Source organism: Triticum dicoccoides, chromosome 5A (assembly GCF_002162155.2).
Source record: "Triticum dicoccoides isolate Atlit2015 ecotype Zavitan chromosome 5A, WEW_v2.0, whole genome shotgun sequence".
Classification (NCBI taxonomy): Eukaryota; Viridiplantae; Streptophyta; class Magnoliopsida; order Poales; family Poaceae; genus Triticum; species Triticum dicoccoides.
The window spans coordinates 570,820,573-570,848,400 of NC_041388.1; the positions used below are offsets into that span (position 1 = coordinate 570,820,573).

General features: G+C 46.5%; 3 protein-coding genes and 1 non-coding gene across 4 annotated transcripts; 2 read left to right on the forward strand and 2 right to left on the reverse strand.

The window, feature by feature from the left end:
- Positions 1-4,059: 4,059 nt before the first annotated feature.
- On the forward strand, positions 4,060-7,660 carry LOC119302920 (organic cation/carnitine transporter 7-like). Its single transcript, XM_037579973.1, has 6 exons — positions 4,060-4,167; positions 4,796-5,064; positions 5,797-6,034; positions 6,200-6,737; positions 6,830-7,032; positions 7,111-7,660. The coding sequence occupies exons 2-6, from the start codon at positions 4,796-4,798 to the stop codon at positions 7,333-7,335; spliced, it is 1,473 nt and encodes a 490-aa protein (XP_037435870.1). The 5' UTR covers positions 4,060-4,167; the 3' UTR covers positions 7,336-7,660.
- A 291-nt stretch (positions 7,661-7,951) lies between these two features.
- Positions 7,952-8,024, reverse strand: TRNAE-CUC. Its single transcript has one exon. It is a non-coding gene; the product is annotated as a tRNA-Glu (tRNA).
- Positions 8,025-8,289: 265 nt separating this feature from the next.
- Positions 8,290-12,429, forward strand: LOC119300018 (protein STRUBBELIG-RECEPTOR FAMILY 5-like). Its single transcript, XM_037577108.1, has 16 exons — positions 8,290-8,386; positions 8,486-8,624; positions 8,773-8,844; positions 8,952-9,017; positions 9,118-9,189; positions 9,285-9,356; positions 9,535-9,606; positions 9,696-9,764; positions 10,015-10,080; positions 10,161-10,381; positions 10,505-10,770; positions 11,051-11,316; positions 11,393-11,513; positions 11,597-11,733; positions 11,810-11,966; positions 12,069-12,429. The coding sequence occupies exons 1-16, from the start codon at positions 8,290-8,292 to the stop codon at positions 12,201-12,203; spliced, it is 2,028 nt and encodes a 675-aa protein (XP_037433005.1). The 3' UTR covers positions 12,204-12,429.
- A 98-nt stretch (positions 12,430-12,527) lies between these two features.
- LOC119302921 (TORTIFOLIA1-like protein 2) lies at positions 12,528-17,663 on the reverse strand. Its single transcript, XM_037579974.1, has 8 exons — positions 17,415-17,663; positions 16,050-16,806; positions 15,221-15,415; positions 15,037-15,139; positions 14,272-14,894; positions 13,308-14,006; positions 13,027-13,208; positions 12,528-12,918 (listed from the first exon to the last, which is right to left on the reverse strand). Exons 2-8 carry the CDS (start codon positions 16,674-16,676, stop codon positions 12,858-12,860), a joined length of 2,490 nt encoding a protein of 829 aa, XP_037435871.1. The 5' UTR covers positions 16,677-16,806; positions 17,415-17,663; the 3' UTR covers positions 12,528-12,857.
- Between the last annotated feature and the right edge of the window lie 10,165 nt (positions 17,664-27,828).

Here is a 27,828-nt window from a genome sequence, read left to right on the forward strand (position 1 = left end):
TCAAATTATCAAAGTAACGAACGTGGATCATATGAGCATCATGAAAACTAACTTAACAACAATTCCCATGTGTCCTCGGGAGCACTTTGCTTTATATAAGAGTTTGTCCAGGCTTGTCCTTTGCTACAAAAAGGATTGGGCCACCTTGATGCACCTTGTTTACTTTTGTTACTTGTTACCCGTTACGAATTATCTTATCACGCGAGTATCTGTTACCGATAATTTCAGTGCTTGCAGAGAATACCTTACTGAAAATCGCTTGTCATTTCCTTCTGCTCCTCGTTTGGTTCGACACTCTTAGTTATCGAAAGGACTACGATAGATCCCCTATACTTGTGGGTCATCAAGACTCTTTTCTAGTGTCGTTGCCGGGGAGTGAAGCACCTTTGGTAAGGAAACATATATATAGTGTGCTAAAATTTACTGTCACTTGTTACTATCGAAAACAATCCTTTGAGGGGCTTGTTCGGGGTATCTTCACCTCGACCGGAAGAGCAAAGAGTTGCTCCTCAACCTACTGCACCTACTAAGAATACTTATTATGAAATTCCTTCGGGTATGATAGAGAAACTGCTAGCTAATCCTTATGCAGGAGATGGAACATTACATCCCCATATGCACCTAATCTATGTGGATGAAGTTTGTGGATTATTTAAGCTTGCAGGTATGCCCGAGGATGTTGTCAAGAAGAAGGTCTTCCCTTTATCTTTGAAGGGAAAGGTATTGACATGGTATAGACTATGTGATGATATTGGATCATGGAACTACAACCGGTTGAAATTGGAATTTCATCAGAAGTTTTATCCTATGCATCTGGTTCATCGTGATCGGAATTATATATATAATTTTTGGCCTCGTGAAGGTGAAAGTATCGCTCAAGCTTGGGGGAGGCTTAAGTCAATGTTATATTCATGCCCCAATCATTAGCTCTCAAGAGAAATTATTATTTAGAACTTTTATGCTCGGCTTTCTCATAATGATCGATCCATGCTCGATACTTCTTGTACTGGTTCTTTTATGAAGAAGGATATTCAATTCAAATGGGATTTATTGGAAAGAATTAAATGCAACCTTGAAGATTGGGAATTCGATGAAGGTAGGAGTCAGGTATAAATCTTAAGTTTGATTGTGTTAAATCTTTTATGGATATTGCTACTTCTTGAGCTTGCATTGGTTTTTCTCTTGAAGAGGAAAGGGTGATGCAGCAAAGTAGAGTAAGTATTTCCCTCAGTTTTGAGAACCAAGGTATCAATCCAGTAGGAGACAACGAACAAAGTCACCGAATAACTGCACAAACAAACACCAGCTTGCACCCAACGCGATAAAGGGGTTGACAATCTCTTCACGGTTATTTGCAAAGTGAGATCTGATAGACATGGATAAACGGTATAGTAATATTTTTGGTTTATAGACCAGGAAGTAAAAAATTGCAAAAGAAATAGGAAACTAAAATTGTAGATTGAAAACTTATATGATGGAAAATAGACCCGGGGGCCATAGGTTTCACTAGAGGCTTCTCTCAAGATAGAAAATATTATGGTGGGTGAACAAATTACTGCTGAGCAATTGATAGAAAAGCGCAAAGTTATGACGATATCTAAGGCAATGATCATGAATATAGGCATCACGTCCATGTCAAGTAGACCGACTCCTGCCTGCATCTACTACTATTACTCCACACATCGACCGACTCCTACTTGCATCTAGAGTATGAAGTTCATAAGAACAGAGTAACGCTTTAAGTAAGATGACATGATGTAGCGGGATAAACTCAAGCAATATGATGAAAACCCCATCTTGTTATCTTCGATGGCAACAATACAATACGTGTCGGTTCCCCTTCTATCACTAGGATCGAGCACCGCAAGATTGAACCCAAAGCTAAGCACTTCTCCCATTGCAAGAAAAACCAATCTAGTTGGCCAAACCAAATCGATAGTTCGAAGAGACTTGCAAAGATATCAAATCATGCATATAAGAATTCAAAGGAGAATCAAATAATATTCATATATAAGCTGGTCATAAATCCACAATTCTATCGGATCTTGGCAAACACACCGCAAAAACGTATTACATCGAATAGATCTCCAAGAACATCGAGAAGAACATGGTATTGAGAATCAAAGAGAGAGAAGAAGCCATCTAGCTACTAGCTATGGACCCGTAGGTCTGAGGTAAACTACTCACGCTTCATCGGAGAGGCAATGGTGTTGATGTAGAAGCCCTCCGTGACCGAATCCCCCTCCGGCAGGACGCTGGAAAAGGCCCTAGATGGGATCTCACTGTTACAGAAGGTTGCGTCGGTGGAAAAGTGTTTTCGTGGCTCTCCTGGTAGGTTTTGAAACATTTGAGAATATATATGTGGAAGAAATAGGTCGGTGGAGTCATGAGGGTCCCACAAGGGTGGGGGCGCGCCCTCCGTCCTTGTGGGTGCCTCGTGGCTTCCCTGACGTGTACTCCAAGTCCTCTGGATGTCTTCTGTTCCAAGAAAAATTATCGCGAAAGTTCTTATTCTGTTTGGACTCCGATCGGTATTCCTTTTCTGCGAAACTCTAAAACAAGGAAAAAACAGGAACTGGCACTGGGCTCTAGCTAGGTTAATAGGTTAGTCCCAAAAAATCATACAAAATTGCATAATAATGCATATAAAACATCCAAAACAGATAATATAATAGCATGGAACAATTAAAAATTATAGATACGTTGGAGACGTATGAGATACCGATGTTTTTCGTGAATTTAGTACTAAATATGGACTTGACTCTGAGATAGTAGCTTCTTTCTGTGAATCATTTGCTACTCGTGTTGATCTCTCTAAGGAGAAGTGGTTTAAATACCATCCTCCCATTGAAGTTAAAGTAGTAGAACCTATTAAAGTTGAAGAAGAAACTATTACTTGTAATATTGATCGTATTGTTCCTACTGCTTATATTGAGAACCCACCTTTTCCTATTAGAATAAAGGATCATGCTAAAGTTTCAACTGTGGTTCGTAAGAGTTATACTAGAACACCTACACCCCCTGAACAAATTAAGAATCTAGTATTGCTATGGTTAAAGATCTTTTGGTCGATCATATTGAAGGGCATGTTATTTATTTCTGTGATGAAGCTGCTAGGATTGCTAAACCTGATACTAAAGATAAACATAGAGTTGTGGTTGGCATGCCTATTGTTTCTGTTAAAATTGGAGATCATTGTTATCATGGCTTATGTGATGTGGGTGCTAGTGTGAGTGCAATTCTTTATTCCTTATATAAAGAAATTATGAACGATATTACACCTCCACCAAGAGGGTCTGAACCTGGGTAAACATCGTCTCCCTTGTTCCTGCTACCTCCTACCCCGAGGTCTGACGATTTTGACACCGACACATGGATGGATCTCAGCCTTGCCTGCGGAGCTCATGCTTAGTTTTTAGGTATTTTTAGTCTGTTTAGGGTTTGTGTCCTGTTTAGGAAGGTGAGGCGGCGGCGACTCCCTGGAAATGAAATAAGGTTCTCCCTGTCTAGCCCCCGTCTTGTAGGCGTGTCTCGCGTAGTCGGAGGCATGTGTGGCGGTGTATCTCACACAGAACTCATGAAATTCGATCGGTGTTTGTCTTCAGTGGATCTGGCCTTTGTTCGTGTGCGTTCGCTTGTCTACAATTTAGATCATTTCTATCTACGCTTCTCTTCATCAGCGGTGGCTGTTGTTTTGGTGCGCTAGTCGTTTGGGGTCTTAGCACAAGGACTTCCTAACTGTCTACTACAACATTATTTTTCCTACACCGGTGAGGGAGTGTGATGACGACGATGCGCCTTCGGCTCGCTGCAATGCCTTTAGTCGTTGCTAGGTGACGGTGTACTATGATGGATGTAATTTTCGTTACTCCTTGATGAATATTACTAGATCAGAACTTTTAGCAAATTAAATAGAGGCATAGAGTTTTCTCGTATGAAATAAATTGACATTTTTTAGTCCTTTTGGGCACAATATCCTTAGGCGTAAAGCACACTCATGGTAACCGCTACTTAGGCGTAAAACGGACGTTTTCTTTCCATTTTCGTCGTCATCAGAAAAAAAAAAGGAAAAATAACGAGCCGCCCACACCCGACCCGGTCGTCGCGTCCGTTCCCGGCGACTTGGAGGCCGCCGGCGCCGGCCCCCCTCCTACCTACCCGGACGAGGTACTCTCCCCGCCGAGCTCCCTCCGCCCCTCCCCGTCTCCCACTCTCTCCGCCCCAGCCGCCGCGCTCCGTCCTTGTAACACGCTCGATTTGAGCCGGCTCCCGTCCGGCGACGCGCTGCCGGCCCCAGCGAGCAGTCCGGCCTGAATGCGTGACTTGTTCAGCCGAGGATCCGTCGCCCGGACGTGTGACCTAGGTTGCCTAGATTTATAAATCTGATCCGGTGGTCTGGTTATCTTTCTGTTAGCTGTTGACTGTTTGGCAATCTAACTGAAAATCGTTGGGTTAGTTTGTCAGCCATTGTATTCCTTTGGTAGTAGTACGTACAACTTTAGGTCTATTTCTGTGTTGAGCAAGGGGGCTGTCTACACTCTGACAGCATGAATCCCAGAGAGTAGAGTGCTGGTTGGTACTGTCTGGAATTTGCTGTCTTTTGGATTATCAAATCAGAGAAATATGGTCCTTGAGCTTATTTTTACTTCTGATGATGGAGGATCCCAGACTGCACGAATCCCATTTTACTTCTGATGCCGCCTTAATGGAAAAAGAGACTTCTCTGCCAATGCAGTATGATAGCAAACATGAAACCGATTAATCCATGTATCATGTCTGTTTGTTTATTTTTCAGATGGAGGACGGTGTGTCAACTTATACTGTCGATGAGGCGCTGGTGTCCATGGGGTTCGGAAAGTTCCAAGCGTTCGTGCTTGCCTATTCCGGGATGGCCAAGATCTCAGAGGCGATGGAAATGATGCTTCTGTCGTTTGTTGGGCAGTCGGTTCACGCTGAATGGGGCCTTTCTGCACAGGAAGAGAGTTTCATCACAAGTGTTGTATTTTTAGGGATGCTCGTAGGAGCATACTGTTGGGGCTTAGTTTCGGACAACTACGGGAGAAGGTAGGTCCTTTCCTGCTTTTCCATTGTTTATTTATTGGAAATTTGTCTTTCAAATACATCTACCCTAACAGCGGAATTTATGCTGTGGAATTTAGCTAGGCATACACAATTGAGCCAAGTAATGTTTTGGAATGATTCTTAATTAATACTATGGGCATAAAAATATATTCTTTCACTTGATAACTTTAGTCTAGTTTAGTTGAGTTTGACTAATTAAGATGTCTTCCAGGAAAGGCAGGCTGATATAATCCCTGTCTATGGTAGAGCTTGCCGGCACGATAGGATAACTCTCAAGTTGAGAGCCAAGAGGTTGCTATATATGGGATGTAGGTTGGGAATCTCCATACCAGACTAGTTACGTTGAATCTGCATACCAGACTAGCTAAGTGTAACTAATTAGGATGTCTTCCAGGAGAGGCAGGCTAATTAGGATGTCTTCCAGGAGAGGCAGGCTAATATAATCCCTGTCTATGGTAGAGCTTGCCGGCACGATAGGATAACTCTCAAGTTGAGAGCCAAGAGGTTGCTACATATGGGATGTAGGTTGGGAATCTTCATACCAGACTGGTTACGTTGAATCTGCATACCAGACTAGCTAAGTTTAACTAATTAGGATGTCTTCTGGGAGAGGCAAATAAATACATTTTTAGGATATCTATTTTTGTCTGTAGTTCATATTTTGCATGCTGTAAGTATATTCTTCCTCATTGTTGCTACTTCGTACTTCTCCAGGGTTGGGTTCAACTTCACAGCCCTTGTAACCGGTGGGGCAGGTCTTCTCAGTGCCTTCGCGCCAAACTATTCATCTTTGATTGTACTAAGATTTTTTGTTGGTGTTGGACTGGGTGGTGGACCAGTTCTATCTTCTTGGTTTCTAGAGTTTGTCCCTGCTCCTAACCGAGGAACTTGGATGGTCATCTTCTCAGCATTTTGGACCATTGGCACAATACTGGAAGCTTCGCTTGCTTGGGTAAGTTCCTGCATTTTTGCAAAAGTAATACCATTGTCTGAGTGATCTGGTGAATTCTTGTTGGCACAATAGATCAAACCACACGAACATTCACTCTAATTTGTAACTGTACTATTTAAAAAACAGACACGGCAATTTGCAGGCACTAATCCACTTAATTTGCAGGCTGTGATGCCAGCTTTTGGCTGGAGGTGGCTGCTAGCGCTCTCGTCATTGCCATCATTTGCCCTACTACTCTTCTACCCATTGACACTCGAGTCACCAAGATACCTATGCATGAAGGGCAGAATAGCTGATGCAGTGCATGTTATGGAAACAATGGCACGAGTAAACCGTGTAGCTCTCCCTTCTGGACGGCTTAGTGCTGGCAATCGAGTGGAGCTCCACGAGATGGCAGATTCTGCAGAATCTGCACAGTTGGTTTCAGCTAGGAAAACCAACTCTGTCGATCACGCCAGCAAACCTGGGATTGGGGGCCTGAATGCCATCTTAAGGCTTTTGTCCCCAAATCTAATTAGATCGACTCTTCTTCTTTGGACTGTATTTCTCGGTCTCGCCTTCTTGTACTACGGTCTTGTTCTGCTAACCTCAGAGCTGAGTCATGGAAATATGATCTGTGGCTCAGAAGGAGCAGTAACAGTTGAAACAACCCACTCAACTGATGTTAATCTCTACAGGAATGTATTCATCACTAGCTTTGGAGGTATATATGCTTTCTCCTATGGCCAATCATTTTTCCTTTGACCTATCCTTCCTAGAGTATACTTCTCATTCACGGCATGTTGATCGACGCAGAGGTTCCTGGCCTTATTCTGTCAGCCGCCATCGTGGACAAGTTCGGACGCAAGCTCTCGATGTCCTCGATGCTTTACGTCAGTTGCCTGTGCATAGCTCCTCTCATGTTTGCTCAGACGGAATCCCTGACAACCGTCTTCCTGTTCGGAGCGCGCATCTGCATCTCCGCCAGCTTCACCGTCCTGCACATCTACGCCCCTGAGGTTTGTCCATGCCATAGCAGCACCCTGTATTCTGCTAAATCTCTTTTGTGAAACGTCTCACACCGTCGCCTCTTGCAGATATACCCAACTGCCGTGAGGGCGACAGGTGTGGGGTTCGCGAGCTCCATCGCCCGCTTCGGCGGGATCCTGTGCCCGCTTGTGGCCGTCGGCCTGGTGCACGCATGCCACCAGACCGCGGCCATCGCGGTGTTCATCACGGTGATGCTCGTGTCGGCCGTGGCCGTGTCCTACTTCCCCCTGGAGACGAGCGGGCGGAAGCTGAGCGACCACATCGCGGCATAGGGCGGGATACCTGACAATGACATTGCTGCTGCTGCAGCAGGTGCTGCTGTGAGCATTTGACTCTCCAGATACACAGGGTACTACAGAGCTGGCGCCAGGGACGGAAGCCGTTCAGTTTCTTTCCTTTTTTTAGGCCATTGTTTCCCTCTGCAAGAGCATATACATATATAGAGAATAGAAAGGGAAGGAGTAAAGGTGATTTCGGGTTTCTGGATGTTATTGTTGAATTACCCTGGTTTTCAGTAGATGATAACTATGTACAATGATATTATGACTTCTTCGAGGGGGAGATACAATGCTGATGATATGTAATTTCCGTTTTGCCTGCGCCTGCATTTGATTTTATCCAAACCCACCTGCTTCATCTAGCAGAGAAATTAGTTTCTGCATTTTGGTCCATCAATCATTGTATTCCTCCATTATAATTTTTTTCCTTAGTTTAATTTGTGCACACAATATGCTCTCTGACTCCTACCATTTGACGTATCTCCCTGCTTTGCAAAAAAAAAAAAAAAAAAAAACTTGTTAGCATGATTAAAAATGTAGGAAAAAAAGATTACTAACATGGCTAAAAATGTTGCATTTCTACAGTAGCTAAAATGAGAAGGAAAAAAAATTCCGTCGCCGGGACTTGAACCCGGGTCTCTCGGGTGAGAGCCGAGTATCCTAACCACCTAGACTACGACGGAGCTTGTTGACACTGATCTGGGTTACCTCTTGTATCAATTGGACCATACAGGTCAGGTGAGACGCCCCATGGGAGAGAGATGGGACCTTCAAAACGAGGGGCTTCCCGCCATTCTCGCCGCCCGGCCGGCGCCATCTTCCCCACCCTCCTCCCGCCTCCCTCCCAATTTTAGAAACCCACATCCACATGCCCATGAGCGAGAGGAGGAGAGGTGACCTCCTCCTGCATGCTCCCCCCTGACAGGCCCGGTCCTCCGCCCACCCGCCATGGCCCGTCCACGGCGGCCGTTCGCCGCCCTCCTCCTCCTCCTCCTCCTCTCCGCGGTGGTCGCCGTCGCGGTGGCCAAGACCGACCGGGCCGACGGTGAGCGAGAGAGACCGGGAATTTCTCTCCCGTTTCCTGCCTTCTGAACATTACAATGCTGAAGAACATTTTGTGCGTTTTACCGCCATGTTTCACCAGTGGAGGCGCTGAACGTGCTCTTCACCAGCATGCACAAGCCGTCCAAGCTGGACAACTGGAAGGCCGACGGCGGCGACCCCTGCGACGACGACGACGGCTGGAGAGGGGTCGACTGCAGCGACAATTCCGTCACCAAAATGTAATAACCGCCAAACAAAGGGGATCAGGAAATTTCCTGCTCAAGACCATCGTGAAATCTCAAGCTTCCTTTGTCATCCATCCCCTTCTTCCTCACACAGAATGTTTAACAGCTTTGTTTTGTGGCTTGATCGCTCTGCATGGAGCAGTGACCTGTCGGGGCTCGACCTCACCGGCAACCTCGGCTTCCAGCTGTCCAGCCTCAAATCAGTAACCAAATTGTGAGTCATGCCCAACTGTGAACCCAAATCTTCTCTCCGGTTCATCGACCGCCGCCGCCGTTGGTTGCGCAACTTAGTTCAGCTTTCCCTTCTTTTGCGTAGCACAGCGATGTGAGCGACAACAAGCTCAGCGGCGAGATCCCCTACTCGCTCCCACCCAACCTGGTTCAGCTGTAAGTTCATTTTCCTGGGCTTTTTTCCTTCCATAGTTGCTGTTGGCACGGGTAATCCCATTAGTTAAACCAGTGTGTTTTATGATATGTTGTGATACAGAAACCTGCAAGGGAATGCGTTTACCGGCGGGATTCCCTATTCGGTATCTCAGATGTCTGATCTAGAGACACTGTAAGAACCTATTTCATGCTGCCGGTTTTTTTTCCGATGATGATTGTTTTTCCTGAATGGATCGGTCACCAAACTGCCTTTTCAATGGACCGCAGAAACGTCGGAAGCAATCACTTAAGCGGGCAGTTGACGGACATGTTCACGCAACTTCCAAAGCTCTCGACAATGTAAGTTATGCATACCAAATTCAGTGTTCATTGTAGTATTAACCCCTTGATAAATTTACCACAACTCTACTAGTTTGTTGGTAATGTCGCGGTAACAGAGATTTAGCCTGTGATGCTTGATTTGACCAGAGCTCATTAATTTTCTTCTTACAGTAAGCAATTCTATTTGTGTCATCAGGGATCTCTCTGACAACCGCCTCTCCGGTAACCTGCCCCAGAGTTTCCAGCACCTCACAGGCCTCAAGACACTGTAAGGCAACTGGATTTTTAGGAACTTCATTGGCTATTTCTCCTTTGGATCAACAAATGACTGTCAATCTTTTCAAAATATATATCCAGGAACTTGGAGAGCAACCAGTTCACTGGCCATGTCGACGTTCTGGCCAAACTTTCTTCTCTGGAGGATCTGTAAGTATACCCCGAGTAAATACTGCCACCTCAAACCAATTTTATCGCCATGGTTAAAAGTGTATGCTTCTGGTTAATTACTTCAACATGGAAATGCAAAAGAAGCAGTGTTGTTAATATAAATGCATGTAAAAATAATTCTTAATTTTGCTTACTTTACTTGAAAAGGTACTGATTCAAATCCATATATTTGCATGAGTGTGATGATTCAGAACTAAGCTAGAACGGTTTTCCTCCCTTTGTGCTCAAGGAATCTGCAGAACAACAAGTTCACCGGGTGGATTCCAAGTAAACTGAAAAAAATCGACAGCCTCAAGTAAGTGGTACCTGCACCCAACATTGCTCCTTTTGCACTACAATTTCATCAGTTCTGACAGTGCTTACTACATTCTCAAGGACTGGTGGGAACCAGTGGTCATCCGGGTCGGCTCCTCCTGGGATGGAGAAGGGGTCTTCGGCGGGAGCCTCATCGAGCGAAGAGAGTGACGTCGGGATCAACGGTTTCTTTATCGGAGCAATGATCATAGCTGTGCTCCTTGCAGCTGTTATTCTCTTGTCAGTGTTGCAGATGAAGCGATCCTCTCCCATCTCGTCTCATTACTACATGGACGAGTCAGGTCAGAACCGACAATTTACGTTCCTTTCGACAAGAGCACGTTTACTGATGCAAACACTAGTGTTTGCAGGTACTTCTACATTTTGGCTTGGGATAATAAGGGTTCTTGTCTTCCCTTTTGCAGGCCATTCTTCAATAGTCAGCATGAAGCCGCTGGAAAAATCGACGTCGATTGACAGTGTAACACTGCCTTCTGTGCCTTACAAGACGATGAACGACAATAAGTTTCAGATCATGCTAAACAATTCTAGGCGGATCTTGGAACCGATCAGCCTGCTGACCTACTCATCGTCAGAGCTACAAGCGGCCACTGGCAACTGGCACAGTAGCAGGATAATAGGCCAGGGAACGGTCGGCCGGGTTTACAAGGCAAAATATGCCAACGGACAGGTAGGTCCTCATGATTTCCCTCCAAATTCAGAGAAAAATAAACTATCCCACAATATCATCTCGAGAAGTCAACGTTGCCTAGAACTTATAGTTTCATCTACAAAATGGTGTCAGATATGCATATAAAACATGTTGCAGCAAAATGCTGTTGAACTGAATGTTTTTGGCAGTTTATTTCTGTCAAGTGGCCTGAAGAAAAATGCTTGGAGAGTCAAGAGGCCTGAACATGATGACCATGTCCCGTAATCGAAGCTTATTGTTTACCGTGATGATTTTTCAGGTGCTGGCTATCAAGAAGTTTGATCCGCTGAGCTTCTCAGAGAGAAGCGACTTTGTGGAGCTTGTCACCTGCATTTCCAGGCTGCGCCAACCGAGCATCTGTGAGATTGTGGGCTACTGCGCGGAGCCCGGGCACTACATCATGGTGTATGAGCACCATATGAACGGGTCCCTCCATGAGTTCCTGCATTTGTCAGACGATTACAGCAAGCCTCTCACCTGGGATACCCGCGTTCGGATCGCTCTCGGTACAGCTCAGGCTCTGGAGTAAGTTGACAAGCAACACTGAAGCATAGTGAGTTCATAAGATAATTAGGATGCTAAAGGTTTTGTTTCTGTTTAGGTACCTGCATGAGATCTGCTCGCCTCCGATCATCCACAAGAACATAAAGTCATCCAATGTCTTGCTCGACGCCGACCTCAACCCTCACCTCTCCGACTGCGGCCTCGCATTCTTCTACGAGGTTTGCTTGTTTGCGCCATGAGATAACGATTTTCACTTGCTCGTAGAATGAGGGCAATCTTCTGACATGGAAATTCTCTGCAGGATCCAAACGAGAGCTTGGGGCCAGGGTACAGTCCCCCGGAGTGCACAAGGCCATCGGCTTACACGATGAAGAGCGACGTGTACAGTTTTGGTGTGGTCATGCTCGAGCTATTAACCGGCCGGAAGTCCTACGATAGGTAAAGCAAGCAGTTGTTTCCTGCAAAATTCCTGTGAACTGAAATGGTAATATGTGAGCTGTTGTCTGATCCCCAGCTCAAAGCCGATAAATGAGCAGTCCTTGGTCAAGTTTGTGACGCCGCAGCTCCACGACAGCGATGCCCTGGGATCGGTGGCAGACCCGGCCCTGCGCGGCCTGTACCCGCCCAAGGCGCTGTCCCGCTTCGCCGACGTGATCACCCGCTGCGTCCAGGTTCAGCGCTCTCACTGAAATCCTCAGAAAAACTGATCAATTCTCGCATGTAAAATTAAATCTGAAAACTGCTCTTTGTTGGTGGCTGCAAAATGCCTGCAGTCTGACCCACGGTTGCGGCCGCCCATGTCAGAGGTGTCACAGGAGCTCACCGGCTGCGTCCAGCGCAGCGCCAGCAGCAGGAGGGGCGGCGGCCTCTACAGCGCGTCAATGCGCAGCGACATCTCGGATTGGTGATGCCCGTCCATCTGAATATACTTACTAGAACAGCATATGAGGGTAAGCAACACTGGTTAAGCTAGACAATGTAAAAAGTGAGTGTATGTGAGTGTGGGTGCTACATTTTTCTACTGTAGTGAAATGTGTCATGTTTGAAAATGTAGTGAACATGTAACTGCACTGAGTTCTTCTTTCCCCGTGTGTTTACCCATGTAAAGAGAGCACATGTAAGCAAGTCTGATACTTCACTGAAAAGAAAGCTTTTGGGCAAGCATAAGTAGGTAGTAACATCAAAGATCATCAGCACTGACATTTTGATCACAACATAAACTCACAAGCTCGTTGATCACCTCTCGCAAGAGAGCAAACACCACACAAGGCTAACACAGCAAGCGCCATCTCGGCATTCTTCTTCTAATACACAATGACACGCACTACGACGAGTGTTCGAGAAAAGAAAACGAAAAAGGCTACAACAACCACCACCTCTTCTGAGACCTAGTACACATATGATTAGCTAGCAAACCACTACTACTGACTTGCATACGGTAATCGAGACCTAGTATACATCGTCGCGACAAGAAAAGAAAACAATCTCACTAGAACACCACTGCAAGGACATTGTTTGATGCCTCGACACACATTAGGGTCACATCACAAGGAAGAAGTACTTCACATCACGGTGGCCATGACGACGGATTCGCTTCCCCTGGATACTCTGGTTGAGATTTTCCTGCAACAGCAGAATGGATGCATCCATCAGTAAAACAGGAAACCAAAATTGGGTGGCAGAAACTGGTGGAGCACTTGCTAGTCACTGTCCATGGACGATGTGGATTACCTGCATGGGGCGGCCTCACAAGCCTTGGTCAGTTTAAATGCAAGCTGCACGATGGCGATTCTGACGGCTGGTTCTGTGGATCCGCTGGTTGCTGCTTCCTCCAGTGCAGCAAGGAACTCCCTCTGTGCTCTCGCGGACACAAAGACTTGGCTCGGCTTGTAAACCGTGCTTAGATCCACCACCTGGGCGGACACACACAAATCAGCAAATGCACAACTGTAGTTCTTCAGACATGGAGATGATTGCAGGTATAAACAGATTGCTACTAGTACTTAGCTTACCTGCTGAATCCAAGGTAGGGCCAAGTCAAATAACTTTGTGCCAAGGAACTGGTCAGCAATAACCCTTAAAAGTTCATTTGCCGTTTCACGCGACAGCTTGTCAAGAACAGGCCCAGTTCTGTCCATCAGGTCAATCAGATCATCAGAATCACCATAGCTAAGGGCTTCAGCATATGCAGGCTCCATGCCGTCAGCACCGCGAAACTCGCCAGCCTGATTAGAAGCACACAATGCATTTTGCAGATCAGACTGATCACATGGACTCGTAAATGGAACCGGGAAGGTCCCCTTGACCCCAGATGCTCGATCCCTCACTAAACTTGGAATGTAACTTTCCTCTGAGCTCCCAGCCCCAGGCTTCATAACTCTGTTACGAGCATGGGCCTTCAGAAATTCATGACCCTCTTTTACACAAGTGCTCATGCCCTTAGATGGTAGATCGTGAGCCCACTTCTTCTCTTGTTTCAAATGAGGAATTGTTGGTGGCCTAAAGTTGGCATCAACGGATGATCTAGGTGTTGAATTAGAAAGCCTGGGTGAAGAAGAGACACTCTGGTTCTTAAAACCCTTGGAGCCAGGAAGTTGATAGCGGCTTTCACTCTGAGTAATTGTATACACAGTTTTGTCTACAGCATACTCCAAATTGTGTACTTTTGAGTTCAGCACTGACATGTTCTCCACAGAATTCGACATGAACTCCTACAAGAAACAGGTGAAAAAAAGTGAGTGCGCTTTTGCTCCACAGTAGTTAGTACAAAAAAGGTGCTTGGGAAGGCAATTCTTTGCAGTACATCTTTACATACGTGGTTTGTTCATAAGTATTTGTATACAGCACAGCATGTTTCCATGTGAAGAATATGCATTATTTTTCTATAAATCATAGATAATGCTATCAGATCACATAGATAAACATTGTGTAAATTGGGCAAGTATAGAAAGGAGTTAATTCAACAAGATGACTCACCTGCAAAAGATCAAAAAGATTTGCTTGCTTCCTTTCCATCTCTTGTAGTTGCTTCCTAATAAGGGCTAGTTCTTTTGTCGCACTCAGACAACAAGTATGTGTGCCATGTGAAGTGACATCTGTAACAGTGGAGTCTATGCTCTTGGTCTCTCGGGCCCTAGGGCAAAGCTCAGTGACATCTTCAGTGACTTCCAGAGCAGAGGTGACATGCTTCGTCTCATAGCTCCTGCTGGCTACTTCTGATAAAGAGGAGCATTCTTGTTTATCATCCATAGGGTCATAGTCAGACTTGATGTCTTCATCTACAATTCCATAAGGACTTCCTTTTGCATATTTCAACATGCGGTTGCTGCCATATCCCTTTTTCACTAGATCTGGCACTGTATTCTGCTTAGGGACTGATATTTCCACATGCCAGTCACTTGACTTCAAATGCTGCTGATTTGAGGCATTGTTTTGAGGTATCTTGTTGACAGACAATGGGGATCTCTTCTTTACCGAAGTGATAGAACTGCCACTGACAACAGATGCTGAAGGTGTAGGCTCAACTCTCCTAAAAGAAGTCGCTCTTGATCCACCATCATGTACACTTCTGGCATCATTATGGTCGCCAAAAAAGTTTTCTGCCAGGGAAGAGAAGATTTCAGTACACATAATAGAAACAAATCTAATTATGTTAGTTGAGTTAATGCTTCAAAACAAAGTATTGCATCTGCTTTCCTGCACATTAGACAAACAGTGAGTTATTATTAAAGGAATATATACCTTTTGTGGATGATCCAGCTTCTGATGGTTCAGGAGTCTCAGACCCTGGAATAGCTTTCCACAACTGTATGGCATGGGTAATAGCATCACGCACCGGTTTTACCTATCATAGGAAGCACAAACATTACTATAGCATATGCAAAAAAAAATGTCACTGCATCAATTTCACGATGTGTGTACCTACCTTGTCAAATTTACAGCGTTCAAGGGATCGAAGGCAGGAAGTTCTGAAAGACGCAACCAAATATCCAGAGCTGACAGCAATACTTGAAAGAGCTAGAGAAGCTGCTTTCCTTGTAGTCCAGTCACTACTCTTCAGGGAATCCATAATACTTGTTAGTGCTGATGATAAAGCCTGCTCTGTAGAAGCACCTTCAGCCTACAAAAATTAGAACATCAACAGAATGCTAAGGTCAATCTCAAGTTACAACTTACAACATAAAATTGAAGATGAAGATAAATAGATAATCACTCTGCTTCTAGAAAATATATATTGTCTGAATTTCCAGCAGAAATAGATGCCAAGCATACTAGCAGTGTGAAGCATACTCGGAGTGAACAAGCAGCAGCGACACCCGACTTTAAAAGGCAAGCTAGATGTATTTTATGTGACAAGCTGCTGAGCAGCCATTATATCACAGGTGCTCTGTTATTACAAACTGCTGAGCAGCCATTAAACAACAGCTACCCTGTTATTACAATGCAGCATGCTTCCTTCCCATGATACTACTACTAATCACCAGTACTAATTTATGGCAATTAATGATGCATGCCATGACTACAAAATCGTTCAACTACCTAGACCATGTTCTGATAAAAATGATGGACCAGAATGGCTAAATACATACTAAGAAACTAAAGATGATAAAAGCAAAGCCCTCATCTCAGCTAAACAAGCAAGGTAATCATGCCAAAATAGAGAGAACATATATGCAGTAGTGCTGCTAGAGTGCTAGTGCATGAAGGGGTTCAATTACAATGCAAGTATTGATATAGGAGAGCAGGAGAGGGACCTGAACAATGCTTCTGAGCAGCTCGATCACGGCGGGCTTGGCCATGAAATGCGGGTTCTTGAGGATCTTAACAACACGGACAAGCATCTGCGGCAGAACAGGGCCAGGGAAGTAGCTGCTCTCATCGATGACCTTGGCCAGGCAGAGCGCGGCCCCGGCCTGGACATACCTGTTCTGCTCGCCCAGCGACTCGAACAGCGGCCGCACCAGCGCGACCAGCGCGGCGCCGCCGTCCCCGAACTCCCTGGCGCACGCCGAGAGGGTGCCGCAGGTGTCGACGCACGCGTCCCGGACGACGGAGTCGGCGTCCTTGAGGCGGCGGACGACGCTGGCGACCAGCTTGGGCATGTGCGGCGCCAGCAGGGCCCCGTGCGACCGCGCCAGCGCGCCGATGGCCTTGACGCACTCCTTGCGCACCGCGCTCTTCTGGTCCGCGTCGGTGTCGATGACGCAGGAGAGGAAGGGGCCGACCATGTCCGGGGCGAGGGCGTCGACGGTGGCGTGGAGCTCGCTGAGGCCGATCTGGTAGGTGTCCCTGTCGGCGATCTTGTTGAGGGCCTGGAGCAGCCTGTGCTTGAGCTCGAACGCCGCCTTGCCCTTGGACGGGGCGGCCGTGCTGGACTTCATTTCGGCGGCGGGGCGACGAACTGGCGGGGGTCGGTCTCAGTGGCGGGTGCAGAAGGGGGCGGATGTCTTCATCTTCCCCTGAGGCTGAGGGCTGGGGGTGGTAGCTCCAACGCCACCCATGGCTTGATCCCTGCAAAGCAATTTGAAATCGAGCACAGTGAGATTCAAAATTTTAACAAGTGACAACAAATCGTGCACCGGGATTCAGAAATCAACTGAAACTGAAACTGAAACTGAAACAGGGAGCAACTGAATGGAAACCAGCCGGACAGAGTACTAGACTAAATCGATACGGACTGAGCTGACAGAAATCGCAAATGCATCATCCAACCATCCATCGCCGGCACATGTATGTGGAGCTTGAGCTTGCTGCGGCGTACCAGCAGCAGAGCACCCGCCCACCCCACCCCCAAACGTACGGCTAAACCCCTAGAAAAGGCCACCATAGGGGTCGAACGAATCTCAGCAACGCCGCGTCAGAATCTGAACTGAACGCGCGGCAGCCCGCGAATCGGGGCACAAATCGGAGCCCCCCAGTACTAGACTACCCCGAAGATGACAAGATGACGCCGCGCACGAACAGTGTTATTTTCCCTCCCTCGCCTCGGAGCAGAAGCGCAGGGAGCAGCTAGAGCACGGCGCACGCGAGTCGCTCCGGATTCGAACTTCCTCTTAGCTTGGCTGGCACGGCAGCAGAGGGCGGCGAGAGGATGGAGGCAGGAAGGGAGCGGCACTTACAGCGCGCTCCGCCCGTGGGTCTCCGCCGCGAGAGCTGCCTGCCTGTGCCTGGGGAGAGAAGCCTCCGATCCGGCCCCTTGTCCTTCCGCTTCCACCAGCAGCAGCGGGGATTTGAATTCGAACTGCGGTAGGTAACCAGGCCAGGCCAAGCCAAGCCAGCGAGCGTGCGTGCCGTGCCCTCTTTCTTTAACCTTTTTCCCTCTTTTACTTTCCCGTGCGCCCCTCTTTTTCCGGCGAGGAGGGCGGCCGCCCCGAGGCAGGTGCTGCGGTGACGAGTGACGACCCGGTGGACTGGTCAGGGACGCGGGGGGAGGGGCGGCAGGCCGGGATTTCGAATTTCGCGGACGACGTGGCGGCTCCGTGCGGAACGGAACGTGCCCGCCGCTGCGACCGCGTCTGTCCGGAGAGACGACGCTCCCTCCCTCGGGGAGGCGGGGGCGGGGCCCGCGTGCAAGAGGCACAGCACAGTAGGTGGAACGGAAGGAAGACGCCAAAACTAGCGAGCAGTGGAACGGAGTGACGCCACTGGGTCACACGGCTTGCACAGCCTGCTTTGCCGGCCTAGGTAGGACCCGACCGCGCATTCAATTCAAATCTACATAAACGTCTGCTCCGGTCCAACTACAAATGGTTAAATGGAGTGCTGACTACTGCTGATGAGTCACTCGTTTTTTTAAATCTCAATAGGGATTTGCTTGTATTCTGAAAAATATAAAAGAAAATTGGAATTTTTCAAGTGCCACGCCCAACTCCATAAAATTCCAAGGTCAGCCCCTGACCATAGGTTCAGGTTGAAAATGCATGGGATGTGCACGCTAAGAGCATCTACAGCCAGGCTTGATAAATCCGGTCCTTCATACGCCCTCAGGCGTGTCCACGGACATCGCCCACCGGCACCTCATATGCTTGGCCGCACATCCAAATATCTCAAATGCCGATCCTCCAATACATGCGAGTCCATGCACGTCGATTATACCATACAAATTGTCTGAATTCAACTGTTCGAAACAAAGCAAAGCAAATCATAGTTCAACAAACTGGACATGTCAAAATAAAATCAATGTCCAGGCATGAGGGATGGCTTCGGATCACTGCCCGGGCGCCATCCATGGCGCCTGCTCCGAGCCCAGGCGGAATGTGTCTTGCTCCGCCTGCATCCTAGCCGCATGATCCGATGCCGCCCTCGCCGCCTCGTACTCCCTACGGTCGTTGATCTCCTTCTTGTCCGCAAGCCACTTCTTTTCATGTTCATCCAAGAGGGTTTCGTCCGTCAACATGATTTTCGCATCCTTCGCGTCCCGTGCGAGTTGCAACCTCTCCTTCTCAAGCTCAATCTCCCCAAATGTATTGGCCTTCTCGAGTTCCCATTTGATCGCCGCCTCTTGCTTCTCCAACTCGATCTTCTCCCTCTCAATTTCCAGCTTCTTCTCCGCCCTCTTCCGGTCCCACTCCATCCTCTCCTTTTGCACATCCAACATGAGCTTGTACCTCTCCTCTTTCTTGTTCTCCATTACCGGAAAAAATGTCTGTCCATGTGGACGACTTTTTTGTAGTCATGGGGCTCATGCCTTCTCCCACTTATTTTCCATGACTTGTCGGTTCTCCTTTGGCACGGTGGCTCTTCCATTCGTGACGACGACATCGTCCTCTTCATCGTCCAACCCAGTTGATTGATGGGAGCTTGAGCCATCATTCCTCTTCTTGCCAGACTTGAGATCGGCCACAAGTTTCGTCCACTTCGACTTGCCATTCAATATGATCCAACAATGGCTAAAAGGCAAACGGCTTCTTCTCCACATCGTGATACAAAGTGGCCACCACCACTATCTAGCAAACAACACATGTATGAGCATGAGAATGCAAACACAAGAAGCATATGCAAATGGCGACAAGATGAGCTTACGTGAGTTGCCACCCCCATCCCACTTTGAGGGTGTTTGGTCACTTGTGAGTAGTACCCGACTTGTCCACTTGTCGTTGAATGATCCCCCATCGATGTTGGAGAGATGCCACATTGGAGTGCTCACGATAGGGTGCGGCTCCACATGCTCCTTTTGTTCGTGATACTCCTTCCAAATCTTCTCCAAATATGCGTTCCCCTTTTGCTCGGTGCCGCATATTGGATCCATTGTCGTGGCCGACCAAGCTTTGACCAACAAGATGTCCTCAAATCTTGAGATTGTCGGACCTCTTGCCTCTTCTACTTCTTCTTCTTCTTCTTCCTACTCGGATTGGGATCGCATGTTGTCCCAATTTCAAATCCGGTGGTGTCCTCCAATTCATACTCCATTTCGGTCGGATCTTTATTGTCATTGATCATGTTCGACAAGAACGGCTCCTAGATGATCATGGTTTGCAAGAATTCATCATGTGTGAAATGAACTAGTGGTCTATGGAAAACATTGAACATGTCGTATGCAACTTTGATCGGATATGAGCAAATAAAACGTACCGACTCTTGTTCCGTCATTCCGTCAAACATGTTGAGGGGAGCCCGGGCGCCGCCGGTGCCCGTGCTCATCCGCACCCGAAAGCTTAGGCGAGTCACATACGTCCACCACCAGCATGTGCATGGGCGAAAAGCTCTCCGAAATGGCCCAGCAAGCCGTCAAATCCTCCTCTATCCCAACGGGATCGGACGGCATAATCCGTGTCGGCACTCGGATGGAAGGGGTGCAGGGTTCCGGGCGCGGAGGGGAGGGGAAGATAGCTCCTCGACCATGTCTGCACCTCCCTGCGATGCCGCCGCCCGCTGTCAGCGTCGCCGCATCTTCCAGGCGACGTTCTCCGCCTTGCAAGACGGAGCCGAGGAAGTGACGCCGACTGACAAGGCGGACTGCGTCTCCGTCGCCGCGGCCAGGGATGGGCTGGACGACATCTATGGCGGTGGATCGAGACCGGCGGTGAGGATGGGGAGCAAGGGTGGAGGACAGCGACGGCTTGGGCACGGGAAAGGTTGGAGGGCGGCGGGAGGAGGAGGAAGGGTTTGGTGGATTTGGTCCAACTTTTGGTAGGGTCGGGCTGTCGTGTCCGACGTGGCGGGCGCTGATAACCCACAAGTATAGGGGATCGCAACAGCTTTCGAGGGTAGAGTATTCAACCCAAATTTATTGATTCAACACAAGGGGGGCCAAAGAATATTCTCAAGTATTAGCAGCTGAGTTGTCAATTCAACCACACCTGGAAACTTAGTATCTGCAGCAAAGTGTTTAGTAGCAAAGTAATATGATAGTGGTGGTAACGGTAACAAAACAGTAATGAAAGCAAAGTAATATTTTTGGTATTATGTAGTGATTGTAACAATAGCAACGGGAAAGTAAATAAGCGTAAACTAGCATATGGAAAGCTCGTAGGCATCGGATCAGTGATGGATAATTATGCCGGATGTGGTTCATCATGTAACAGTCATAACATAGGGTGACACAGAACTAGCTCCAATTCATCAATGTAATGTAGGCATGTATTCCGAATATAGTCATACGTGCTTATGGAAAAGAACTTGCATGACATCTTTTGTCCTACCCTCCCGTGGCAGCGGGGTCCTAATGGAAACTAAGGGATATTAAGGCCTCCTTTTAATAGAGAACCGGAACAAAGCATTAGCACATAGTGAATACATGAACTCCTCAAACTACGGTCATCACCGGTAAGTATCCCGATTATTGTCACTTCGGGGTTAACGGATCATAATACATAATAGGTGACTATAGACTTGCAAGATAGGATCAAGACCTCTCATATATTGATGAAAACATAATAGGTCCAGATCTGAAATCATGGCACTCGGGCCCTAGTGACAAGCATTAAGCATAGCAAAGTCATAGCAACATCAATCTCAGAACATAGTGGATACTAGGGATCAAACCCTAACAAAACTAACTCGATTACATGGTAAATCTCATCCAACCCATCACCGTCCAGCAAGCCTACGATGGAATTACTCACGCACGGCGGTGAGCATCATGAAATTGGTGATGGAGGATGGTTGATGATGACGACGGCGACGAATTCCCCTCTCCGGAGCCCCGAACGGACTCCAGATCAGCCCTCCCAAGAGGTTTTAGGGCTTGGCAGCGGCTCCGTATCGTAAAACGCGATGAAATCTTCTCTTCCATTTTTTCTCCCCGAAAGAAAATATATAGAGTTGGAGTTGGAGTCGGGAGGTCTCTAGGGGGCCCATGAGGTAGGGGCGCGCCCTAGGGGGGCGCCCCCCACCCTCGTGGACAGGGTGTGGGCCCCCTGGTCTTCATCTTTGGCGACGATTTTTTTATTATTTTTTGTAAGATATTCCATGGAGTTTCAGGTCATTCCGAGAACTTTTGTTTTCTGCACATAAAACAACATCATGGCAGTTCTGCTGAAAACAGCGTCAGTCCGGGTTAGTTCCATTCAAATCATACAAGTTAGAGTCCAAAACAAGGGCAAAAGTGTTTGGAAAAGTAGATACGACGGAGACGTATCAACTCCCCCAAGCTTAAACCCTTGCTTGTCCTCAAGCAATTCAGTTGACAAACTGAAAGAAATAAAGAAAAACTTTTACAAACTTTGTTTGCTCTTGTTGTTATAAATATGTCAAGCTAGCATTCAAGTTTTCAGCAAAGATTATAACTAACCACATTTGCAATAATTCTCAGGTCTCATGATTACCCATATCAATAGCATAATCAACTAGCAAGACATAATAATAAATCTCGGATGACAACACTTTCTCAAACAATCATAATATGATATAACAAGATGGTATCTCGCTAGCCCTTTCTGAGACCGCAAAACATAAATGCAGAGCACCTTTAAAGATCAAGGACTAACTAGACATTGTAATTCATGGTAAAAGAGATCCAATCATAGTCACACCCAATGTAAATTAACAGTGATGAATGCAAATGACAGCTGCGCTCTCCACCTAGTGCTTTTAATAAGAGGGTGATGACTCAACATAAAAGTAAATAGATAGGCCCTTCGCAGAGGGAAGCAGGGATTTGTAGAGGTGCCAGAGCTCGGTTTTGAAATAGAGGTGAATAATATCTTGAGCGGTATACTTTCATTGTCAACATAACAACCAAGAGATGGCGATATCTTCCATGCTACACACATTATAGGCGGTTCCCAAACAGGATGGTAAAGTTTATACTCCCCCTCCATCAACAAACATCAATCCATGGCTTGCTCAAAACAACGAGTGCCTCCAACTAACAACAGTCCCGGAGGAGTTTTGTTTTGCAATTATTTTGATTTAGTTTGCATAAAGCATGGGACTGGTGTAAGTGCATCTAGTGCCACCCCTAGTTGGTTTTGGAGTATTGACGACAAACCTAGTTGAGGGACTAATGTGTTTGTGAGAATTGCAGGATAACACAGGTAGAAGTCCCTCATTGATTCGGTTTTCCTACCAGAGATGACCCATAAAAATGTATGAAGACATTGAAGTCAAAGGTGGTATATGAAGATATTCACATTGAAGACTATGACAAGAGAAGACACCACATGAAGCCTATGGAGCTCGAAGACTTAGATCTTTCGTAGTTCTTTTTCTTTTGTGTTGAGTCATAGGAACCACCGTACTGTTAAGTGGGGTCCAAGAGAACCAGTCAGACTGACTGAAGTGATGCCTAACCAAAAACCTATGTCTTCGAGTGAAGACTATGAGAGCGAATCTTGTCCAGAGTCGGACAGGTCAGCTTTGCTTGTAGCCCAAGTAAAGTTGCCGTGTGAGTTTGAAATCTGACTGTTGGAACACGTGTCAGTTCCTTAGTGACCCAGGGTCACTTCGGACAAATCAGGTCGGGTTGCCAAGTGGCTATAAATAGCCCACCCCCCACAACCATAAATGGTTGGCTGCTCAGATTGAGAGTATGGCTTTTATCGTTTGAGAGCAACCCACCTCGAAACCTTTGAGAGAGAATTCCTTGCGAGGATAAAGCCCTAACCACCCAGAGCCAGAGAGAATTGGGCATCACTTAAGTCTTCTTGTCTGTGTGATCTGAAGACTTATTACACTTGAGGACTGTGCATCCTCCAGCCGGTTAGGCGTCGCGTTCTGAGCATCCAAGAGACATTGTGGATTGCCGGTGAACGAAGTCTGTGAAGGTTTGGGAGTCTACCTTGAAGACTTACCAGAGTGATTGGGCGAGGTCTGTGTGACCTTAGCTCAAGGGGAATACGGTGAGGACTGGGTGTCCTGAGCTGCGTGTTCAGGACTGGGTGTCCGGGACTGTGTGTCCTAAGGTTTAAATACCTAGCCGCCCCAACCAGACGTACAGTTGTCACAGCAACTAGAACTGGTCCAACAAATCATTGTCTTCAATGAGTCACTGGTTTCATCTTCCCTTCCCTTTACTTACTGTTGCTCCTTGTGAAGTCATTGTATGTTTGCACTATCTTTTGTCTTCACTGAGTGACTACATGTTCTGTATGGCTTCATAATATCTTCCTACCTGATCCTTACTACATTGCTGTTATTAAGTCATTGTGCTTTCACTTCATTGAATACTTGACTATGGCTTGTCTAGTGTAGTCTACCTTCCGCTGCATGGTAATAGGTTTATTTCTATCGTTTGTCTTCATAACTTCCACATTTTGAAGACTTTCATAAAAATCGCCTATTCACCCCCCTCTAGTCGATATAACGCACTTTCAATTGGTATCAGAGCAAGGTGCTCCCTTGTTCTGTGTGATTCAGTTTAACCACCTGGAGTTTTAGCTATGTCGACTGCAGGGATAATTAAAGTCTCCGCTGCGTGCCCCGTCTTCGATGGAACTGAATATCCCTACTAGAAGAATAAGATGCGCATGCATCTTGAAGCCATTGATGTCGACCTATGGTATGTCGTCGAAAACGGTGTTCCCAAGGCTGGAGAAGGTGTCACTGCTGCTGACGTCAAGAAATTTGTTCAACTGGACTCTACTGCCAAGAATATCATCTGTGGTCACCTGACCAAAGGACAGTATGGCCGTGTGAGTGCTTTGAAGACATCTAAGCTGGTCTAGGACTGGCTCTCCAAGGTCAATGAAGGCATCTCAACCCAGAGAGATCAGAGAATCAGTGTCCTACGCAACCTCTTCAACCGCTTCAAGCGAAATGACAATGAGAATGTCCAGCACACATTTGACTGACTCACTGACATCACAAATGAGCTTCAAGCCCTCGGCGCTACTGAGATCACCAAACATGAAGTCATCAAGACGCTACTGAGATCACTTGATAGTTCGTTTGACATCCTAGCCCTGATGATTCAAGAACGTCCTGATTTCAAGACACTCGATCCATCTAACATACTTGAGAGGCTCAACACACATGAGTTTCAGCTTTCTGAGAAAAGAGATATCTACGGTCCAAACTATGGGCGAACTCGTGCCTTGAAGGCAAAAGCTGTCTCCTCATCTGAAGAAGAATCTGACAGCAGTTCTGATGATCCTGAAGACATTGGAAGAGAACTTGCTATGCTTGTGAAGAAGTTCCAAAAATTCACCAAGAAGAAAGGCTTCAGAAAGTCTTCCCGATCAAGCTCAAGGAATGATGAAGCTTCTGCTCACGACTACAAGAAGAAAACATGTCATAAGTGCAAGAAACCTGGCCACTTCATCTCTGAGTGTCCATAGTGGGACAATGAGAACAAAAAGAAGAAGAAGAGCAAGGAATATGACTCTGACGACAAGAAGAAGAAGAAATACTCAAAGTCTTCGTCCAAGTCTTCCTCAAAGTCTTCATCACACAAGAAGAGCTCATCTGGCAAGGCACGTGCGTTTGTTGGCAAGGAAATGGATTCAGAGGAGGAGTCTGCTTCTGAGGAGGCGAATGTGGAGTCTGAGGAGGAGTTCGATTCAGGCGTCTCAAGTCTGGCTACAGCATACGTTGCCAAGTCCATCTTCAATACTGAAGACAATGACCTTGTCACCGACACCAATGCAAATGACAAGGACTACTCCGCTTCTACCTACTGCTTCATGGCATGCGGTGCCAAGGGTACGACACCAGCGTCTTCAGAATGGATTATTGATAGTGGGTGTACAAATCACATGACTGGCAAGAGAAGTCTTCTTATGGACTCAACCTTACGTCCATCCGACAAGAGCCACATCACATTTGCTGACACTGGTAAAAGTAAGGTATTGGGTCTAGGTAGAGTTGCAATCTCAAGGGATCAACACATGGACAAAGTCATGTTTGTTGAATCCCTTGGCTTCAACTTAATGTCTGTCTCAATGCTTTGCGATTTGAACATGATCGTAATATTTGGAAAATATCGTTGCCTTGTACTAATGGAATCTGACAAGTCTCTAGTGTTTGAAGGGTATCGAAAAGATGATCTGTACGTAGTAGATTTCTCAGCAGGACCACAGCTTTCCGTATGTCTTCTAGCAAAAGCTTCAGAATGCTGGCTCTGGCATCGGAGGCTTGGGCATGCTGGCATGAGGAACCTCCACACCCTTGCGAAGAAGAAGCATGTCATAGGCATCGAGGGCGTCAAGGTCAAGAAAGACCACTTATGCGGTGCCTATGAAGCAGGCAAGATGACGAGGGCCAAACATCCTTCGAAGACAATCATGACCACTACTCGACCCTTCGAACTGCTTCACATGGATCTTTTCGGTCCCACTCATTACTCAACTCTTACTACTACTGCATGCCTCTATGGCTTCGTTATTGTTGATGATTACTCTAGATACACTTGGGTGCACATAATCATTTACAAGACTGAAGTGCAGGATGTCTTCAGACGCTTCGCCAATCGAGCTATGAACAATTATGGCGCCAAGATAAAGCATATCAGAAGTGACAATAGCACTGAATTCAAGAACACTGGCCTTGATACATATCTTGATACCTTGGGCATCACACATGAATTCTCAGCCCCGTACACGCCACAGCAGAATGGCGTCGTCGAACGCAAGAACAGAACACTCATTGAGATGGCCAGAACGATGCTAGATGAATACAATACCCCAAGAAAATTCTGGCCTGAAGCCATTGATACTGCATGCCATACAATCAATCGTGTTTATCTTCACAAGCTTCTGAATAAGACATCTTATGAGCTCCTTACTAGCAAGAAGCCAAATGTTAGTTACTTCAGAGTATTTGGCGCAAGGTGCTGGATCAAGGACCCACATCACACCTCAAAGTTTGCACCAAAAGCACATGAGGGTTTTATGCTTGGATATGAAAGGATTCACACTCCTACAGATTCTTCAATCTCTTTCATTACAAAGTGGTTGAAACAGTGGATGTGCGGTTCGATGAGACCAATGGTTCACAAAGAGAGCAACTGCCAAATGTGCTAGATGAAGTTCCATCCAGTGAATCAATCAAGCTAATGGGAACTGGAGAAATTATACCTTCTGAAGCTCATCCTGAAGAAGAACTTATCATCTCAGCACCTGATCAACATGAAGACAATGCTCAGCCTGAAGACATTCCTTCCAACAACGACAATGATCAGCAAGAGCAAAGTCTTCGCCCTGTACATCCTCGCATTGCCAATGAAGTGCAGATTGAAAGAATAATTGATAGCATCAATGCACCCGGTCCACTCACTCGTTCAAGGGCAACTCAGCTAGCAAATTTCTGTGGGCACTTCGCATTCTTCTCAATAACAGAACCCAAGAAAGTTGAAGAAGCCTTCATGGAACCTGAATGGATTCAAGCTATGCAAGAAGAGCTTCAACAGTTTGAGCTGAATAATGTATGGGAACTAGTTAAGTGTCCTGATCCACGGAAGCACAATATAATAGGCACCAAATGGATATACCGCAACAAGCAAGATGAGCATGGTCAAGTTGTCAGAAACAAAGCTCGTCTCGTTGCTCAAGGATATACTCAAGTGGAAGGCATTGACTTCGATGAAACAGTTGCTCTTGTGGCTAGACTTGAAGCCATATGCATACTGCTGGCCTATGAAAATCATCACAACATACTTCTATATCAAATGGATGTGAAGAGTGCTTTTCTCAATGGCAAGGTTGAAGAAGAAGTGTATGTTGCACAACCGCCTGGCTTTGAAGATCCAAAACATCCTGACATGGTATACAAGCTCAACAAGGCACTGTATGGCCTCAAACAAGCCCCTCGGGCCTGAAGTACAGTGAAGAGTTTGGATATATGATGCAAGAGCAATATCAGATGTCCATGATGGGAGAGCTGAAGTTCTTCCTTGGTCTTCAAATACGACAATAACGCAACGACATCTTCATATCTCAAGAGAAGTATCTCAAAGATTGCCTGAAGAAGTTCGGTATGCAAGACTGCAAAGGCTTCACAACACCAATGCCAGCCAAACATCATCTGGGTCCCGACGACAATGGTAAAGAGTTCGATCAAAAGGTATACCGCTCCATGATTGGTTCTTTACTTTATCTATGTGCATCTAGGCCAGATATTATGCTTAGTGTTTGCATGTGTGCTCGATTTCAAGCG

Bases quoted from the DNA above. Each gene is read 5' to 3' on its own strand.
- LOC119302920 (XM_037579973.1), top strand. From the start codon at position 4,796: ATGGAGGACGGTGTGTCAACTTATACTGTCGATGAGGCGCTGGTGTCC. The intron at 5,065-5,796 runs GTAGGTCCTTTC...GTACTTCTCCAG, and splicing joins TCGGACAACTACGGGAGAAG to GGTTGGGTTCAACTTCACAG. The intron at 6,738-6,829 runs GTATATATGCTT...TGATCGACGCAG, and splicing joins ATTCATCACTAGCTTTGGAG to AGGTTCCTGGCCTTATTCTG.
- LOC119300018 (XM_037577108.1), top strand. From the start codon at position 8,290: ATGGCCCGTCCACGGCGGCCGTTCGCCGCCCTCCTCCTCCTCCTCCTC. The intron at 9,357-9,534 runs GTAAGTTATGCA...TTGTGTCATCAG, and splicing joins CTTCCAAAGCTCTCGACAAT to GGATCTCTCTGACAACCGCC. The intron at 10,382-10,504 runs GTCAGAACCGAC...TCCCTTTTGCAG, and splicing joins TTACTACATGGACGAGTCAG to GCCATTCTTCAATAGTCAGC.
- LOC119302921 (XM_037579974.1), bottom strand. From the start codon at position 16,676: ATGAAGTCCAGCACGGCCGCCCCGTCCAAGGGCAAGGCGGCGTTCGAG. The intron at 15,416-16,049 runs GTCCCTCTCCTG...TAATTTTTGTAG, and splicing joins TGCTCAGAAGCATTGTTCAG to GCTGAAGGTGCTTCTACAGA. The intron at 15,140-15,220 runs GTAGGTACACAC...TTCCTATGATAG, and splicing joins AACGCTGTAAATTTGACAAG to GTAAAACCGGTGCGTGATGC.